Source organism: Tachysurus vachellii, chromosome 13 (genome assembly GCF_030014155.1).
Source record: "Tachysurus vachellii isolate PV-2020 chromosome 13, HZAU_Pvac_v1, whole genome shotgun sequence".
In the NCBI taxonomy this organism is placed as follows: Eukaryota; Metazoa; Chordata; class Actinopteri; order Siluriformes; family Bagridae; genus Tachysurus; species Tachysurus vachellii.
Genome location: NC_083472.1, coordinates 16,892,447 through 16,913,845, shown reverse-complemented (window position 1 = coordinate 16,913,845; position 21,399 = coordinate 16,892,447). Strand labels below are relative to the sequence as shown.

The following is a 21,399-nucleotide window of genomic DNA, read 5'->3' as shown; positions in this document are numbered from 1 at the left end:
TTCATCACTAGAACATTATATCAGATGATTATCAGAAAATTTTGCATTGTCAGTTTTTATTTATGCATTTTTCATTATTACATTATCATTCCAGTTGGAGTCACAGTAACGTAAGTAAAGCACAGAAACCAGATTGTTTCCTTTGACACAGAAGTCTGCAGTGATGTCTATGAGCGAGTGAGGTGTTGATATTGTTTGCTGCAGCAGCTGATGCACGTCAGCACCTTTTCATGTGGCTTTTTTGCATGAGAGCAGCGGAAACCTGATTAAATAACGACAAGCTTGTGCACTTAGTCACAGCGAGCAAAAAAAAAAAAAAAAAAAAAAAAATCATGCAACATGCCACCCAGCTTACTGATCAGTTTCCTCTTTGCATTTCCTTTTCGTAGGCATTCATATCCATTCTGACTCCTGAATAATTGTCATTCGTCCTGTGAGCTCTACAGAAACAGAACCATAAGGGGAAAAATCCACAATGAACTGTAAATTATAGTTTTATTTAGCATAATTTAAAGTCATTACACTGTTAGTTCATTTATACAAATGTTTGTTATAAAAATGACAATTTTGTCAACAAAAAAAAAATCAAGTTCCCAGTGTATAAATGCAGTACCAAATACACCAAAGCAGACAGACCAACAAAGACGTGATGCATCCACGGTTTTCTGAGGGCTTTTTCTCACTGACAAAACCAGAACCGTTCAATAGTCTTAGCACAGTGGAATTTGTTTTAATAAAGACTAGATTAAAGGCAACAATAAGAAAAGACTTGGATGTTTATTACGCTTAGAGTAAAATAGAACAGGTCCGCTGTCTCAATGTGCTCTCAGTCTGATATCTTTGTATCCAAAGGCACTCTTTGGCTGAGTATTGTAGTCAAAAATCTAAATTAAAAAAATATATAAAATTATAAACTATTAGCATTCGAGAAGCCTGACTAACACGGAGACACAGCAAGTAAGCCTTGATACGTAGAGAAATGTGCAACATTTTCAGCACGCACAAAACAAACAAAAAATAATCCAAGTACCACTTCACTTTTGAAACCACGCTACTGTTCAGCGATGTCAGTTCTTTGCATGAGCCACAAACCCAAGATGGCGATTACATGTGCAGGTGCTGTAACGTGATAAAGTTGCAACCACATGGTATTTATAATAAATGCTGCTGAGATACATCAAAAGAAAGGAATAAAGCTTCACTCATGCATAGGCTTATGTAATGCAATTTGTCAAAAAAAAAAAAAAAAAAAGTCAACCTCTAATTTAACTTTTTTTTAGCACAACATATTCGGAAGAAAAAAAAATTATTTCACAAGTACAGATGATCAATTGGTGATTTTTGGCTTTTAATGGCAGTCTTAGTGAAGCTGCTCTTTACAGAGCACACAATGAAAACTTCAGAGTGTAAAACCCTCTGCATCCATACGCTCATATTCTTTTCCTAAGCAAAAGCTGAATCTTGGTGTTTGTATTGTATTCTAAAACACACCTAGCTTTACACAAACACAGCAGCAAGCGCTCGCCATCATTTGCAGGAAAGTGAAACTTTAACGCGAATATGGACTGAAATGGCAATTATCAATCAGGAAAAAAAAAGTGAAACAATGATACTTAATGTGCCAAAAATCATTCTAGTTGTGACTGCTTTTGTAAGCTCTACAGGCATTTGGAGACATTCCTGTTTCTCCAAATTTAAGCATGTATGAAATGAGTTTGGTGTATTTGAATAATGCCTATGGAAAGAAATGCATGCTGTCATTGATACCTGCTGGGGCTAAACACTGACTCACTGTGACAAGCTGTGATTCAGAATGAATCATTACTAAGGGTTAAGAATGAAGCAGTCACAAACGCCTGGCACTAAACCTTTAAATAGAGAGGACAAACGCTCTATTTTCTTTTAGCGCTTTGCTTGTCTCTCTGTACAGGGGACTGAAATGTGTGCTCACTTGTTCACAGGATTCAAGGACTCAATTCCTAGATGAAGTGACTCGGAGTCAATTCCGTTGTGAGGCTTCTGACGATTCACAGGAAAAAGCGGGATTACGGATCAAATCCAAAAACAAGTCAGGCACTTGGAATTAAAGTAGTGAGGCAGCGCTAGACACAAACGTGTCAGTAAGGCATGTAAGAGATCGACATTGTTTTTTTGTGATGGAGGGAAGACAAAATAGGAAGTGTGAGCTTCAGGCGTACAAGGATCTGATAACACTAGTCATTTTTACAAGACAAGACTTGTGAAAAATCTTAAACTGTTTGTTATGTACGTTCATGTAGCCACTGTATTGGGTTGCAGGCTTTTGTTTCATTCAAAGATGGTGTGACCATGTGTATAAGGCAGATATGTCTCAATATAATGTCACACCTTTCTAATGCCTCATTTCACAGAAGCAAAAAAAAAAAAAAAAAAGGATTTTACATTTTGGGTAATAGTAAAATACAATGTCTAAAGAGGTTTTTGCTTTATCATTCTCAGTTGTTAGGATCCCTGTATGTGTATAAATATTACATATAATGACTCACATTGTTTTTTTTTTGTGTGTGTGTCAGGATCTGAGCTAACCTGTGAGGCACAAAAAGGACAAAAACTTCAGGCAGTAGAAAAAAAGTTGTTTCTCTCCTCAGACACTGCTCGAGTCAGAAGGTTAGGTAACTTTGTTTCTGTATTGCTTTGATTCATTCTAAAAAATATTGCCATGTATCTTGAAATTCCATTTTTAACCATGAGGTAAGTGCGAGAGATCTTGACAACCACAGCGTTCCAAGGAGACAAAGGAGGCCAAAAGGGAAAGTGGTTCTGAAATCAACAGCTGTTTTTTCAGTTCCAGTAAAGAGTGCATACTTTGGTGAATGTTGAAGAAAAATAATTCAGGGAGCCAAAAACAATACCTAGAGTGGTTAAAAACAGAGAAATGGAGAAATGGCTATCAACATCAGGATCATTTGTCTGTCCTCTGAGCTCTCCAAGTCCATTTCCGCTAGTCCCCTAGGCCAAACTACAAGAGGACACATTTTTTGGAATTCTTTTTGGTGACAGGATAGAGAACGGCACGCACAGCCTCAGCAAAAACTTCCCTGACGCCTTCCTGTAGCAGAGCGGAGCACTCCAAATACTTCACGGCGTTGATCTGCTTTGCCAGCGTCGTGCCCTGCTGCTGTGTTGTGGGTGCAAGGTTCTGCTTCTTTAGCTTCTTGATGGTTTCGGTGTCGTTGCGCAGATCGCGCTTGGTTCCCACAAGCAGCACAGGCACGCTGGGGCAGTGGTGCGACACCTCTGGGAACCACTTGTGTCGGACATTGGCATATGATGACGGGCTGCCGATAGAAAAGCAGATAATGAACACGTTGGTCTGAGGATAGGAGAGCGTGCGCAGCCTGTCGTACTCCTCCTGACCCGCTGTGTCCCACAGGTTCAGGCTCACAGTGCGTCCATCAACACTCATCTGGGCACTGTAGTTGTCGAACACGGTGGGGATGTATTCTTCAGGAAAGGCATTGGTGGTGTACGAGATGAGAAGGCACGTTTTCCCCACCGCCCCATCGCCAACAACGACGCACTTTATTGTCTGCATCCTTCTTTAGGCCACACAGGCAGGGACACCTAGAGTGCAGAAAAACAGTCAGTCAAGGTCACTCATGAATTAACACAACTTTTAATTTTTCTTAAAGTTTGAATTTTGAACATGTTTATGCGAGAAAATAACACTGCATACAAATGTAAACGATATCTGCACCCGAAATGTAAACACACACACAGTCATGTGTATAATAAATACTCCATTGATGTGACCAGTTTTGGGAAGCTGACTAAATTTACTGTGAAATACAGGTTCGGAAACAAAAACGTGAATTTAATCGCTTTAAAAAAGATTTTGACAAGTTCGCCTAAGTAACTACACATGAAAAAGGCACTTGGACTGTTAACGTTGACGGAAGGAAGTTCAGTCAGCAAGCAGCTACACAGTACAGTATTTCCGAAACAAGGCTAACTTTCAACCGGCTAACAGCAGCAACAACGAACAGCCTGCTAACAACTAGTTAAATCGGACGAGTGGCTAACAAGTGGAAGATGTAAAAACAATAACAACAGCTACATTAACCTGGTAGTCTGTACAGTACCACTGCCACTATCGGCGTTTATATACATCACTAATAATTACCCAAGCCTGGGCCAGAGTTAGCTAACAGCGTTAGCGCGGCTGCTAACCCTACCCAGCTAATTCATTTCCGCTTCCTTTGCAATTCAAAGCTGTTTAGCTAGCTAATAATAACAATATACACAACTACTAAACAGGAACCACATTACTTTCGCCTCTTATAACAGAAATGTCCATCAAAACATGCACACTAACAGCTCACTAGACCTAACCTACATCCAAACCTGCTCATAATAACAGGCTTAAGGTTTTTCCCAGCTACAGCTACATTAGCCAGCTAAGGTTAGCTCTTAGGCTAATTACCGAGCTATTTTGCTGTTTTTTCGAAATTTAAAGTCGGTTTTAAACAGTGTCACAAGTTGTCTATATAAATAAACAATCACTTTATTTAACAACCAGAAGTCTAGTGAACCTGGTAGAACGTCCGCAAAACTGTTTTATAGTTTCCGTAAAAGGTTAAATGAAATATCTCACCGCCTCAGAGATCCTCCCGCGCCCAGATGTAACGCCGCTCCAAACTGAACACAGGCGCACAGCGACACACAGACTAGCGTCGGCGTAGCTCCTTCATAATAAAAGTCCAGCTTTCACGTCAGTGTAGGGCTCAAAGGTTCACTGTTTTTATGTTGTCTAGTAACCGGGTGTGGCAGAATGCAATTTAGATAACCGTTTGTGTAATTTAGTTCATCAGGATCTTATTTGATCATATTAGAATCTTATTGGAGCTTTAATTGGGTTTGAAAATACCAATTTGAAAATACGTATGATGCTTTGGCTGTTTTTATTTCATTATTATCTCACCAATATTTAGAATTTAATGACAATAAAACACTTAGAACAATATGCATTTGTTGATTTGTATATATATATATATATATATATATATATATATATATATATATATATATATATATATATATTAAAATATTCCTGCAGATCTTGTCAGATCTTGTCTTGACCTATGAGACAATTCCTACAATTCCCAATTAGAATCCTATACAGGTTTCTTATTGAAAGTAACCCATTGTTTTCTTCTTAAGAATCAAACAGTGAGTCAGGTCAGAAGTCCTCTGCTTTCATTACATTTCACTTTCATCACTACACTGAACTTGGGCTAAACTGGAACGCAATCAAATCAATCCCTAAACAGTATTTGGTGCATGGTTGTAATTTGAAAAGGAGAGAAGTGTCATAATTTTTTTTTCCAGAAAGTGTTGATGTCTATAATACTTACCAAAATAATTACAGGTCACTATAGAGCCTAGGATTCAAGATTTTTATGCGTCATGTACAAATACGTGATTCGATACAGTATACAAGTTTCAGTGAAATTATAATCTGCTCTGTCCTCTAAGACTGTGCATATAAATCATTTTAATTCAAGAACCAGTTCTTATCCCTTGTATCTCTGCCACAGCTCAATGCAACAAAGACGTGTCATTAATATTATTTAACACAAGTGTGTGACACATACCACTCCCAAATGTTGCTCTGCCCACCATTCCCAAACAGGCCCCAATTCCAAATAGTTAAAAAAAATTAAAATAAGTAAAAAAAAGAATGAATATTACGGATGAGAAAGAAAATAAGGTGATTGAATGTATAGTCAATATGTTTGCATGTTAAATGTAGTAGCATGATACACAATTATGTAGCAGTGAGGAGCATTTTGCAGTGAGTGTTTAAAATTACAGAATATAAACTGATATATTACCATACAGATGAGTTACATGCAGTAACAGGTAGATCATTATATTATACAGCTGAAGAAGTGTAAAGTGCAACAGAACTAAGTGTGGTGAAAGGATGGTCAGTATGAGCATCATAGTGTTATGCAGTAATGATTACTACAGCTGTCTACAATATCCAGCTAATAAAAATGGATTAATACTATATGCTATTATTCAATATTTTCTATTTTTGGCTTGCTGTGTGTGGAAAGTTAAGAGGAATGTATTGTGGGAGAGGAATTAAATAAATAAAGCAGCATGGCATTTACACATATTCAATTGATGCTTTTATTCAAAATGACAAAAAGGGATCAGCAATCAAAGAAAAAGGCTGACCAGAAACTTCATAATAGCTGGATCAAGAATAGAGAGAGAGAGCCACAGTGAAGCCAACACACCCAAACCTACACACTTACATGCAGAAAGAAAGAAAGAAAGAAAGAAAGAAAGAAAGAAAGAAAGAACCCAGTTGGTTTCTCTGTAGGAAAAAAAAAAAACACTAAATATACAGTGCATTTACATAGATAGGACAATAACTATACATGAGCCTGAGCCTGGATAAGAGGAACATCTAAAGGCCATAAAGCCATATAATAATTAACACTGGTCATGATGTTGCCAAATGTAACTCTAACATAGCCAAAGTAACTACCAAATATAAACCACTATTTAACAAGTAATTTTAAAAATTTGAGAATTAATAAACTTATATATCTCATGGGAGCCACAATGTATTTCATTTATTGTTTTCTATCTTTTTCAGCAGGATAAATGATAGCTAAAATGTTATCTAATCTGAAATTGTTTTCAAAGCATTAGTTACTAAGTTGATAACATCTGTAACATTAAAAGCATATAATATTTTCAATTATGTAGTAGCTCTCAGGATCTAGCTAATTTAAGTTAGCTACAAACAAATTTTATTAACTTACCTTTTCAAACCAAGTAGCCTACCACATGCTAATGTGTTGTGACCTGCTGTTATTGCTGTATGTATGATATAGAAACCTAGCTGCAATTTTAGTTGCTGTTGCTAACTATGCTGTTTGCTCAATGCCATATAGTAACAGGTGAGATCAGAACCACTTGTAATCCAGTTAAATGTAGCTTTGTTACAGAGATCATACATTTCTGCATATCATAGTAATGTAAATGTATTATAAATATGCTTTATTAATAATTTGATTGGTAAACAGCTGGAAATGATCCTATATTATAATAAAAGTAATCTCTCAGACTCTATGAGAGATCTTTGAGCAATCTCTCTGACAGTCTTCACCAAGTCAAAACTATACTTATTTAAAAATAACTATATAAATTATAACCTAACAATAAAGTAGCAATACGTATGTTACAATAAAAGCTTACCAGCATTAATATATTTGGATTAAGTTTAAGTTTTATATAAAATATATATCGTTTACATAAGCAAATTTACTTTTTAATCTTTGAGATTGAGGACAGCACTCTTACTGTCTAGTAATGGACCTGGGTTAACATGTGGCAGGTCACAGATACAGCTGACAGGCTTCAAAATAGGACTGACAGCCACAGTTGAAATTGTTGGTGACTCATTTCAGGTTGGACATAGCAACATAACTCACAACTCTGAAGGTCTTGTACTCACCTGTCCTCATAGAGCTCTTTAAACCTCAGTGAAGGACGGAAAGTTATGTGACAGGTTTATCTGCCGCCTTTAGTAGTCTGAAGTTCAATCAGAGCATTAGTTAATAAGTGTTAGGGCTGTAAGATCTATAAAATTATTGTGGGGTCTCCTTACATACACCAACAGAACAATACAAACAATCCATAAGGTCCTAATGGAGCATACCAGATCCATACTGTGTGTTGAACCCCAACCCTCTGCCACATAGATCTAGTTCCACCATTGGGACCCAACCTTCTCTGGACATAAGGGTTTATTTTTGTGTTTGTTCCTGGTAGTGTTTTTTCCTCTGGGACAGAGGTGCGATCAAAAAAGTAGACCCCAACATTCAGAACAAAAGGTGTCACAAACCCAGAGAGTCCAATGCAAGTGCAGAAGTCTTTATTGAGTAAACCGGTAAAAACAAATAAAGAAAGGGTAAGAACCACAACATAAAACTGAAATGAAAATGAAACGACTAAGGCACTCACCACATTACATTATTTTGCTATTAATAGTTACATTTAATGTTAACATCAATGAGACTCAAGTGCTCAGGCAGAGGAGTTTTCTGTAATGTGACATCCTTTGTTTTTGGCTCATTAACTTAACATAGGCGATAACAGGAACTAACCCCTTTGCCTTGAAACCTTGACGGTTACTGATACAAAGCACTGACACTCCTTCCGTAATGTTAAATAAATGTCTCCTAACGCAAATCTTACACACCACACCAATCAATTATATGCTTTCCTTTGTTATTTAAAAACATCTTTATTGGGCTTATTATTAGACATAGATCATGTGGAGCAGCCACCATACAAGTCTCTGTGAACAAGCTGTTATAGGAGCATATTTTTGTATTAGAACAAGCACACATATATAAATCATTTATATTACAGACATAAATATTTAGATCCACACTGCTATAAAAAATTAATGAATACATTCTAACCAATGTGCTGCCCAGTGCCTATTGATTTAGCCTTTTTGCAGGGAATGCTAAATAACAAATCCCTTATGCTAATGTAGCCCTTTTCAGTTCATCATGCCACAACAGATGGATCCTTCTTTAGAGCTCATAAGCTCAATTTTGAAAGAATTTATATGATCTGCCATGCTCCCCCATGAGTCTGGCATGAATTGAAGTCCCTCATGTTCTCTCTCTGAACTCATGTTAATCTAAATGGTGTATCATTAAAAACAGCATCTCTGCTGGCAGGCAACCCAATAAGAAAGATAGTTGAAATTATTTACATTTAAAGCACTTTTGTACGTCACTCTGGATAAGAGAGTACAAAAGTGCATAAGTCTCTAAAAAAAGTGCTTAAGCCTCTAGTCTTGCTTTGGTGACTGGATGATTTTAGTTCAATCTCTGCAAGGTAAATGAACTTGTAGCATTTTTCAGTGCATGGCCATTTCATTGGACCAATTATTCAACTGACATGTTGCACATGTAATGCTCAACTGGGTGACAGGAGTAAAAACAGGCTAGATTCTCAGCCCTTTCTGTACCATTCCATTCCACAATGACTATGATCATTGCCTTTCCTAAACAGTGTGAGTGTGATGATCATCTCTGAAATCCTTTCCAGTTTGCCATAAGTGATCCAGTTCCTAACAGCCTTATGGTAGCGGGGTATCTGGGTGTTCAGCACTGCCCCATATAGTTATTTTAGGTGAAATAGAACGCTAGTTACAATTTCCCTTTGTTTTTACACCAAATTTCCCTAGTATTCTTAATTTTTAGCTGAAAATAACTTTACAAACTATATTAATTTTTCCCACCACTTCACTGTTAATGGTTATTCTGCATAGATAGATAGATAGATAAAGAACAAAAAATTTTAGTCTATTCAGTGTCACTTGTAAGTTTGTGAACCCTTTAGAAATTTCTATATTTCTACATAAATTAGACCAAAATGTCATCAGATTTCATCATCAGAAGTCCTGAAAGCAGACAAAGTGAACGAAATCAAAAATCATGGCAAAAACAAGGGAGAATTCCTCAGAAAAATAGTTATTGTTAGTCATCGGGTTGGAAAAGGTTACAAAATCATCTCTAAAGACTTTGGACTTCACAAATCTAACTTTTTTGGTTTAAATGAGAAGTGTTATATTTGGAGAAAAGAAAATGTTGCATTCCAGCATAATAACCTAATACCATCTGTGAAACATGACCAATCATGCTTTTCTAAGACAATACACTAAGTCAATGATCACAAGCACAAGTATGTGTACCAAAGAATGTTTAAAGTGGATAATGTTTATATAATGGCCAAGTCAAAGTCCTGACTTTAAACTGAAAGAAATATAGGACCTGCAGCAAGCAGTTCATGTGAGGACACCAACCACAATCCCAGTGTTGAAGCTGTTCTGTACTGAGGAATAGGATAATAGGACTGATCAACCTTGCAGTTATTGTGGTAAAAGGTGTCACAAGAGATACTGAAAGCAAAGGTTCACATACTTTTGCAAGTCACCGATATGTAATGCTGGATCATATCAATAATTAAATAAAGAACTATAATATTGTTGGCTCATTTGTTTGATTGCATTCACTTTGTTTACTATTTCTGTTTACTGTTCATGATACTGTTTACTAATCTGATGATGTTTTTGTCATATTTATGAAGAAATATAGAAATTTCTTCTTCTGAGCACTGACAGGCTGACCCCCACCCCTTTAACCACTGCAGCAATGCTGGCAGCATTCATACGTCTATTTCCCAAACACAACCTCTGGATATGACGCTGACCACGTGCACACAACGTCTTTGGTCGACCATGCTGAGGCCTGTTCTGAGTGGAACCTGTCCTTTTAAACCGCTGTATGGTCTTGGCCACCGTGCTGCAGCTCAGTTTCCGGGCCCTGGCAATCTTCTTATAGCCTATGTCATTTTTATGTAGAGCAACAATTCTTCAGATCCTCAGAGAGTTCTTTGCCATGAGGTGTTGAACTTCCAGTGACCAGTATGATAGCGATAACACCAAATCTAACACCCCTGCTCCCCATTCACACCTGAGACCTTGTAACACTAACGAGTCACATGACACAGAGTCACAAAAAATAGCTAATTGGGCCCAATTTGGACATTTTCACTTAAGGGTGTCTTCACTTTTGTGGCCAGAGGTTTAGACATTAATGGCTGTGTGTTGAGTTATTTTGAGGGGACAGCAAATTTACATTGTTATACAAGCTGTACACTCACTACTTTACATTGAAGCAAAGTGTCATTTCTTCAGTGTTGTCACATAAAAAGTTATAAATAAAATATTTACAAAAATGTGACGGGTGTACTCACTTCTGTGAGATACTGTATATACACACCTGTACCCACTGAACACTGTACAGGGAGATGTTTTGTGGACGGGTCTGTAAATGGTTTAACGCTGATCAAAGTCCACCCTAGATAACTGGCAGCGTCAGGAAACTGCATAGTGACAGAGACCTCATTCACGTTCATCGCTTTTCATTTGGCTCTCACTTAGGAAAAAGAACAAAGGGATTATTGGAATTTGGGATTATATTACAGTATACCAAACGTTTGATCATGCTCATCAGGCAGGGGGCGCTCATTGCTTTCTGTTTCTGTTCGACTGTTATTGTGAGCGGGGAGGAGCAGGTCAGTTTACCCTGTTTTTATTATTATTATTATTATTATTATTATTATTATTATTATGTAAACAGTTAATTGGTAATTATTTTTATTTTTTTTGTTGCTTTTTTCAGTAAAAAACACTCACCATCCATTTCAATAAGAACAATTGTTATGCATCTCACCGATCAGCCAATCATGAGGCAGCAGCACGACGCATTAGTGTAAATCATGCAGATATACGTCATTAACTGCAAACATCAGAACGAAGAAAACTTTTGATCTTCATGATTTAACCCTGACAACCATTGCTGCTGTTTGAGTATATCAGAAACTGCTGATCTCCTGGGATTTTCACACAGAATAGACTTTTCTTTAGAGTTCACACACACACACACACACACACACACACACAAAACATCCTGTGTGTGGAGGAACTGCAGACTGAAACTCTGAGAATGACAGGAAGCCTAATAACTTAAATTAGTAACCAGCTATGCTACGTCAACCATGGTGAGCAGAAAAGAATCTTAGCATGCACAACACATTGACCCTGAGGTGGATGAGCAACAGGTCATCTGATTTTCTAGTCCTCAGCTGTCCAGTCTGTGCCTTGTTCTTGGCTGACAGTATCTGATGTGGCCTTCTGCTGTTGTAGCTCATTCTCCTCAAGGTTTGATGTGTTGTGTATTTCAAAATGTTTTCCTGCTCAGCCTGGTTGTAAAGAGTGATTATATTCATTAATATATCCCACCTGGGGGCACGATGGCTTAGTGGTTAGCACGTTCGCCTCACACCTCCAGGGTTGGGGGTTCGATTCCCGCCTCCGCCTTGTGTGTGTGGAGTTTGCATGTTCTCCCCATGCCTCAGGGGTTTCCTCCAGGTACTCCGGTTTCCTCCCCCGGTCCAAAGACATGCATGGTAGGTTTAATGGCATCTCTGGAAAATTGTCCGTAGTGTGTGATTGCGTGAGTGAATGAGAGTGTGTGTGTGTGTGCTCTGCGATGGGTTGGCACTCCGTCCATGGTGTATCCTGCCTTGATGTCCAATGATGCCTGAGATAGGCACAGGCTCCCCGTGACCAGAGAATATTTCGGATAAGTGGTAGAAAATAAATGAATGAATGAATATCCCTCCTGTTAGCTCAACCAAATCTGGTCATTTTCATCTGACATCTTTGTCATTCACACACCATTCTCTGTAAACTCTAGTGGCTATTGTGTGTAAAAATCCCAGAGATCAACAGCAATGGGAACAACAACAACAACAACAACAATAATAATAATAATAATAATAATAATAATAATTCCTTCTTTTTCCAACCAGGCATATTTTGCAGAAACATTTGACACAAGCCCATTGGATAGGTAATGTTCCTTTACCTAACGATTTTAAAAGCATGCATGTTTTTTGGTAATCAATCATTTTTGTTGTCAGAGCTGAATAATAGTTACATCTCATCTGTCTCACCTTTGTTTGTGCTGAAGAAAATGGGTTATTTCCCAGTCACTGAAAGAAGGAGACTTGGACATTCATAAATATGATGGTAAGATTACATACACTTCTGAGATTAATCAGAATATTTATTTATATATTTATTGTTTGTTTTTTATTTTGTTTTTCCTATTTTTTTAACCTTTTTATTTAGGAAAGTGGCTTTTAGAAGAAGCAATGAATCAAGCCTCAACGGGAAATAAGGGCCTTGTCCTTAAGTCTCCTGGCCGTCACCATGCTATTTCTGCATACCTACGGACGGTGTACCACTTCAGAGACAGTCCTCTGTGTCTACAGTAAGACTTTTCCTTCATTCAGATTCATTAATCACACCTTTAATTTATTCTTACAAATGACTGATCCACATTGTTTTGCTGCAACTGTGATCTAATCATGTTTATAATCACGTTCTAATACATTATCATCTTTAGATTAACAACTTATTTACAGTGACTAGTTTGGAGGACAGTACGGAATAAAAGCATTAAAAAACGTGTTGTTATGTTGAGGATGGTGAACTGTTCATATATTGCTGCAACAAAAAAAATCGTACAATAAAGGAAATGTTATGTAACTCTATGATATCAGTACATATAAAACCACTGAGCCTGTTTTGAGAGATGTTTACTGATTTCAAGCTTTAAATTGGTTTATTCTTTTGGCGGATGTTTGCTTCTGTCAAGAAATAAGTGCTTGAGAAAAATATAGAATAAATCCAGTTCAAACCTGAAATGAAAAATGTAGAAATAGGCCTTATAATTTTGTAATTTTCTAATAAAGAGAAATATTAGTTAGATTTGCATGTGGAAGATAATACTTTGTGCACTATAAAACATTTACATTACACAATTTATATAATACACTAATCAAATATTTTAATAATCACCCTATCTAGTGTCACCCAGATGAGGATGGCTTCCCTATTGTGTTAACTACTTCTTAAGATTTCTTCCTCATATCATCTCAGGAACTTTGCCTTTCTCGCTGTTGCCTCTGGTTGCGCATGGAGGATATTTCAAATGTTAAATTTATCAATAATATCCTGAATTTATATTTTTCTGTAGAGCTAATTTGTGACATTGTCCATTGTTAATAGTGCTATAGAAATAAATCTGAATTGAATTGAATGTTTAGTTATGATAAGTGACAGCAGAAACTATCCTGTCTTGCACATATTACACAACACTATAAACAACACATAATAATATATTCTAAATTGTAATAACCGGCAAATTGTTGTAGTATATAAGGAATAAGACACTTGTGGATGTAACGGTGTTGAAAAATTCATAACTCCATGCTCCTCAGCACACGTTCTGTTATTGACTATTTTCCTTTAACTGCATGTCCAATCATTATTCATTTACTTGATTACGTGTTTAACTGATCTACACAGGTATGAAGTTTTCTTCCAAAATGGCATTGACTGTGGAGGAGGCTAGATAAAGTTGCTGTCTGATTCAGACGACCTGCGATTGGTGCAAGCATCACTTACATCACTAGCACAGTTTATCACAAACATTTCATCATCACATAGACTAAATGTGTTTTTTTTATATATCCATTTAGAGTCAGTTTAATGATGCTACACCGTACACCATCATGTTTGGTCCAGACAAATGTGGAAGTATATACAAAGTACATTTCATCATCCGCCATCAGAACCCACTGACAGGCATGTATGAGGAAAAACACGCCCGGCAGCCTGACGCTGACCTGAGTGACTATTTCACTGACCACAACCCTCATCTCTACACTCTTAGTGAGTATTAATAAGAGAACAACATTTGGTTTGTCACTGAGCTGGTAAAATCACAAGCTGGATTGAGATTGCTTTATGCTAAGGCAGCAGCAACAATTTCACCATAAAATAGTCCAAATAACTTTAGGAAAAATTTTTAGCTTTTAACTAATCTTTATAAAATTAGCATTTTATTATATCATTATTTTAACATGCTACATATATGTGAGGACCAATTGTATATTTAATATATAAAATACAGTATATACATATATAAAAGGACCAATTTTATATAAAACACGCTTGTTTTTCAGATTTGTATCCTAACAACACATTTGAAATTCTAATTGACCAAACACTAATCAATAACGGCAGTCTCCTAGAGGACATGGATCCCCCAGTGATGCCTCCACGTGAGATAGAGGACCCGGAAGATACTAAACCCTCTAACTGGGATGACAGGCGTCATATTCCAGATCCCACCATAACCAAACCTGATGACTGGTATGCTTATTCTTTTTTGTTTTTTGTAATTGCCTACTGACTACAATAGCAATATAATTATTGAATATTAAATTACTCATTTACAATACTCAGTACATCATAAAAGAATGATGAATGATGAAATAAATATTTTTTTCAGATTTACAATTTGTAGATTCATGCATTCATTCATTCATTCATCCATTCATTCATTCATTCATTCATTCATCTCTAACCAAATTATCCTAAACTAATTTTAAATCATCAGTTTTACTCATATCTTATTACTTACAGGTCAAAATGGCCTGAACCTTCCATAATATAACAATATGAATTTTAATGATTTTTCATTTTCATCAAACTACAAGCCTGTCAGATTTTGTCTTAATGTTGCTTAACTATTAGTAAAACACATAAAATGTCTGTTGCTAAAGATAATACTGTACATGATCTGGATCTAATAAAGCTAATCTATAACAGTTTAATCAAAATGTTTTGCATATTTCTGAAAGGGCAGTGCAAAAGAAAGGGCTGATGTTCTCCAAAGATGATGACAAAATTTGAATCTTTAAACACACAGACTGAAATACACACTTACTTAACAAAGTGAGCTTCAACAGCGTAACAGGCAATACTTTAAAAAAATGGCAGATTTAGTCACTCTACATTGTGTGTGAAGGGATGAAGAAGCACCTCGGCTTATTGCTGACCCCACAGCGCAGAGACCTCATAGCTGGATAGAAGAGCAAGAGCCCTTTGTCCCTGATCCTGAGGCTCAAGCTCCACATGACTGGTGTGTAAGGCAATTCCACCATACATGAATGTGTTCACGAGTCACACTTTACACACACTCCTCCTTTTTTCTCTGTGACTAAACAATACACTTTACACACACTCCCTCTTTTTACCCTGTGACTATACTATAGACTTTACACACACTCCCTCTCTTTACCCTGTGACTATGCTATAGACTTTACACACTCTCTCTCTTCATGACTATACCTTACACTTTACACACACTCCCTTTCTTTATGACTATACCTTAAACTTTATACATACTGTACTCCCTCTCTTCATGACTATACCTTAAACTTTACACACACTCTCTTTCTTTATTATTATACCTTACACTTTACACACACACCCTTTCTTTATGACAATACCTTAAACTTTACACACACTCCCTCTTTTTACCCTATGACTATACTACACACTGCACACTTCCCTCTCTTTACCCTGTGACTATATGATACACTTTACAGTCTTAAAATTTCACAGCAATACATTTACCAACCAGTGTTCTGGTTTGGTCCTGAGTGTAGATTTCTGTCTGTGAGGAGTTCTGCATGTTCTCCCCATGTCACAAAGGATTTCTTCCAGGTTTTAGGGTTTTTCCCACCTATTAAAAACATGCATGTGGTTGGACTGACTACTTAGAGTGCACTTAGATGTGAAGGCCTGTGTGAGTGTGCCTGGTGAAAGGGCTGTAAAAGACTGGAACCTGATATAGGATGTATTGTCCAAAGTCCCTTGGTTAAGCAGCAGATACACCAGGACCCTGGCCGGGATAAAGTGCTTACTGAAGATGAATGATTTATGGCTTTTTTCTTTTTTTTGATTGTCTTTACTATACATTTTCACTTAATCAACCTCAAACGAAATTAAAATATTAATCAGCGACTGTTGTTATGTTATGTAAATGTGATTTGTGAAACCTATTTATGTTTGTCCCTTTAAACAAATGTTAGTCCAACACTGAAGTTCATTCCTTTGGCTAAACAGGTCAGTGGAGATGGATGGAGAGTGGGAAGCTCCACTCATTGATAACCCTGCCTGCTCCCATGCTGCAGGCTGTGGGCCGTGGAAGCCTCCCATGGTGCCCAACACGGCATATAAGGGGAAATGGAAACCACCTATGATTGACAACCCAAATTATCAGGTAGGACTGTGCTGCAAGTGCTCTCCAGTGTATAGAGCCTTGATATTATGCAATGGTATACTGAGACTCTGAGACTGAGGCTCAAGTGAAATGTCATGTTCTTTTCTCTATTTCACTAACTGCACAATGCTTATGATGTTGCTTGCTAGTTGTGTCCATCTCAAGAACACCTCAGGGATGCCATGTGATCATAGTGTGTGCCAAATTACTTCTTGCATAATCCTATCAAATGCCTTTTCCAAATCTGAATTTATATATTCCAATTAGAAACTTTTACAGGATTCCACTATAATTATTTTTAATAAACAAACAGGACTTGTGTTCCATGAGAAAATACTCTCTAAAGAAAATCTTTTAGGATGTTTAAAGTTACCCTCTGTAATTTCCAATAACTTTCCAATAATATACAAGTGGAGTCCCAATAAGAGCATAAAAGAATAGGATAGGATCAGAACACTCCGAGTTTCTCTGGAGTAAGACGTAGGATTTGGAAAGAGTGTTTAAATTTCAGGCTCTTTTGTGTGTGTGTGTGTGTGTGTGTGTGTGTGTGTGTGTGTGTGTGTGTGTGTGTGTGTGTGTGTGTGGTTATTAAAAAGCCTGCAGCTCAGAGAGACAGGTTTAATAGAAGAGAGATCAGGAACCCCAGATAAATAGGATACTACAGGACAAACTGAAATTTCAATAGGATTTTTGTAAAGGGATGAAAATAACAGATGACCAATTCTGAAATAAAATGGAAACAAAAGATTCTGGTTCATTTTCTACATGCTGAAAATTTCAGATCCTAACACAAACCTAGCAGTCACACATGCACACATGATGAAACACAGGTGTTTCTGAATTAAAATATCTTACAGTTTAAATGCAAATGGTATTATGAGTGTTAATTTGAAATGGGGGGGCACGGTGGCTTAGTGGTTAGCATGTTCGCCTCACACCTCTAGGGTTGGTGGTTCGATTCCCGCCTCCGCCTTGTGTTTGTGGAGTTTACATGTTCTCCCCGTGCCTCGGGGGTTTCCTCTGGGTACTCCAGTTTCCTACCCAGTCCAAAGACATGCATGGTAGGTTCACTGGCATCTCTGAAAAATGCGATGGGTTGGCACTCCGTCCAGGGTGTATCCTGCCTTGATGCCCGATGATGCCTGAGATAGGCACAGGCTCCCCGTTACCCGAGGTAGTTCGGATAAGCGGTAAAAAATGAATGAATGAATGAATGAATTTGAAATGGATGTACAGGAGGCACTGAGAATATTTTAAACAGCAAAAACTGAAATGCCCGAATACCTATTTCGTCACTGTAAATATTGCAATCTCTATGTTTAAACTGTATTTTAATTTGCTATTAAATTGTTAAAAGGTTATAGGGAATAATGAATGTCAATGGGAAATCAAAGTAGAGAAATGAACATGAACCCAGTTTGCTGCTATATGTATTAGGGAAAATGGCAGCCACGAATGATCCCTAACCCAGCTTACTTTGAGGACACTCAGCCATTCAGAATGAGTCCTGTGTCTGCAGTAGGCTTTGAGCTGTGGTCCCTAACCGGAGATGTGCTGTTTGACAACATCCTGTTGTGTGATGACCTCATGATCGCCAGACACTGGACAGAGGACACATGGGGACAAAGTCAGAGAGTAAGCTGTTTTAAGATCCTAGAACATTGTTGCATCCAATAATAGCAGAGACTTACTGTAAAATATAGAAACCTGAATGAACTATTGACATATTGGTGTGAAATGGATTAAAATAATGACATCAAGCATTTGTTATGTGTCAGGTAAGTAGTGCTGTAACAGTCTTATTAAGAAACTGGCAGACAAATGCAAAACATTATTCAAAACTTTAATCCATAACAGGCAGAGGTCAGGTGATCAGCAAACATTAGCAATGGGGCCAAATCCAGAATCACAAACAAAAAGCTAATAGAGTTAATAGCGTTAATACCAGAACATACACAAAATATGACTTGGTAAATTCATAGGCACACTGAGAGTTACATTGCAGTGAGAATCTGCCTATATACAGAGTGTCGTCATTGTGTACAGGAGTGTGTGATCAATAATCAGGTGACTGTGAACGTTACATGGTGCAGGGTTGGTGGTGGGTTCAGGAGTTAACCTGACAGTATGAAAAAAGACAATCATTTTATCCTGTTTACGGTTGCAGTGGATCTGAGCCTATCTTGGGAACACACTCATTCATATCTACTGGTAATTTTGTGGAACCAGTCCAACTACCAACATGTTTATATATAGGGGGAAGGAAACATGGGAACAAAGAGAAAATAGTTGGAATGATAAAATAGAAACTCCACACACAGTAACCCAAGTTCAGGATCAAACTTCAGGAAGTTATTGAAGCTATTGTGTAGCAATGGGTCTATAAACACCCGAGCTAACAGTGGGCTAAAATGGGAAGTGACTGGAGAGTTGGCACCTAACTGCATCCATGGCACATGCAATTTTTTGTCTGTGGAGCTTGAGATATTGTAAATAAAGTCAATATCTAGGCTCAAGATTCTGAAACAATGTTCATGTAGCTACTGTAATCACACTGCAAATCCACAACATACTGACAAGTGCAAGCATCTTGAATTAGTGCAAATGTACAGTACCTAATATATCATCTAAGATTATTATTAATTAATTTTAAGATTATTCAGATTGTTTTTACTTTGTTTCCAGCTTAACATTTTAATAGTCCATTGACAGGTCATTTTGCTTTTTTTTTTTTTTTAGAAATAAATATTTTACATGAAAAAAATAGAACAAAATGATTTCAAGCATGAGATTAGGTTTAGAAAGAGGAGTAATAATCTTATATTTGGTGTACTGTAAACTTATAACAGGAAATACTAGATAACTCTGACTATATTCAAGATATTTGAACTTGCTATGGTGCAATTTCTTTCGCAGTACATCTGCATGTAGTCTTTAGTAGATCAGTAGAAAACTCGGTTTCATGACATAATCATAGACCTTTATGCTTCTTGTAGCCTGGAGTTGTGGAGAGGCTACTGTTTGCCACAGTAAAGCGTCCCTGGCTCTGGGGTGTGTACGTGTTCACCGTGGGCCTTCCCATCATCCTCTTTATTAGTTTCATGTGGCCTGATAAGGTAAAACCTGTTAGAGATTTTGTATGTGATTTGATTGGTCTGATGATACGGTTGAACGACTTCAGCTAATAATTCTTTAAGAAATGTCAGAAAAAGTTCATACGTGACAACTTTTTTGTTTGTCAGCGATTTGGTCCCTCGGATCAGGATTATTACTACAAAAAATGTGATGAGCCTCAGCCAGACAGTCCACAGGATCCAGAGGGCAACACCACAAATTTCACAAATAATGGTAGTAACATTCGATTTGAAACATGTTTGATTTGTAGTGATTAATTACGTAATTTTTTTGAATTGTGTGTTTATTTATTTTACACTGATCAAGGACCCAACAACTCTACTGGCCTGAGGAAACGGGAAGCCAACAAAGCACAGAAAAAATCAGACTTGGAGTTAAAGGTTATTATTTATTTATGGATAACTTACATTTTCAAGTGTTTGAAAAAATTATACATTTTTTAAGGTTCTTCTTTGTTCATTCCTGTCTACAGGTCTTCAAATAATGCAAGTCAAAGTAAACCAATAGAAGACAAAACATTTACAATATTTAGACTTACAATATCCTAAACTTGAACGATTCACTGGACACTCCAGAGGGAAAAATATAATTTTTCCCCTTTACTTCTTAAAAAAAAGTAATCATGTGATCATGTCAGATAAAGTGATGGGACCGAGAGTTCATTTTGTAAGCTGGGATTTTGTGAACTGTAACAAAAGTATGGCTTGTTTTCCAATAAATCTGTGTTTCGAATTAAGGTAACTTTCTCTTTCACATCAAAAATAATGCTGGAATTTTCTAAATAAAAACTGTTTCTTTTTTCCTATTTACTATTAAATACTAAATGTAGCAGATTAAACTATCTGATAAATGATAGAATTTAATGGTGTTATCCTATTGCACTTGATTTGAGAAGAATGGTCACACTGTTAGCATTCAGGCCTGACAAAATCACTCAGAAGAAACTGAGAAACTGTGCTGCTTTTTTTGCCAAGTTGTTTTATATATATATATATATATATATATATATATATATATATATATATATATATATATATATATATATACATACTATACTGTTTGGACATGTAGAACATAAATGTTGAATTTTTATTTATGTACATATTCCATCAATATTCATAGTGCCACCTTTGGCTTTGAACATCTGGATCCTGATGTCATCTGGAGCTCTGTCAGAACGGTGTGTGTATAATTATTCAAGGAAATGTACATGTTAAAAAGTTGTTCACATCTGATCAGATCTATCAGTAAGATCCTAAATCATGTTCAAATGTCCATGCTTTTAAGCCTTTTAAGTAAAAAAAAACAATTACAGAAGGCTCTGGTATGCATCCATTCCTTTATTTTTCATGCTCCTTTTCCTACACATGGTTGCAGTGAGCCAGTAGTCTATAGAGATCTGACTCAGAGTACAATGCATGTCTTTGGACTGGGGAGGAATCTGGAGTATCCTGAGGAAACCCCTGAAGCACAG

At 36.9% G+C, this 21,399-nt stretch overlaps 2 protein-coding genes across 2 annotated transcripts; one reads left to right on the top strand and one right to left on the bottom strand.

Moving 5' to 3' along the window:
* Positions 1-478: 478 nt before the first annotated feature.
* Positions 479-4,896, bottom strand: rhogd (ras homolog gene family, member Gd). Its single transcript, XM_060884718.1, has 2 exons — positions 4,634-4,896; positions 479-3,603 (listed from the first exon to the last, which is right to left on the bottom strand). The coding sequence occupies exon 2, from the start codon at positions 3,572-3,574 to the stop codon at positions 2,999-3,001; it is 576 nt and encodes a 191-aa protein (XP_060740701.1). The 5' UTR covers positions 3,575-3,603; positions 4,634-4,896; the 3' UTR covers positions 479-2,998.
* Positions 4,897-10,963: 6,067 nt separating this feature from the next.
* si:ch211-274f20.2 (calnexin) lies at positions 10,964-21,242 on the top strand. Its single transcript, XM_060885648.1, is given in 14 exon segments — positions 10,964-11,160; positions 12,460-12,500; positions 12,621-12,679; positions 12,782-12,923; positions 14,024-14,105; positions 14,197-14,389; positions 14,683-14,872; positions 15,531-15,644; positions 16,634-16,790; positions 18,228-18,425; positions 19,787-19,906; positions 20,033-20,138; positions 20,232-20,305; positions 20,398-21,242. Coding segments are annotated over 14 exon segments (1,560 nt in total). The 5' UTR covers positions 10,964-11,088; the 3' UTR covers positions 20,410-21,242.
* The last annotated feature ends 157 nt before the right edge of the window (positions 21,243-21,399 follow it).

Bases quoted from the DNA above. Each gene is read 5' to 3' on its own strand.
- rhogd (XM_060884718.1), bottom strand. From the start codon at position 3,574: ATGCAGACAATAAAGTGCGTCGTTGTTGGCGATGGGGCGGTGGGGAAA.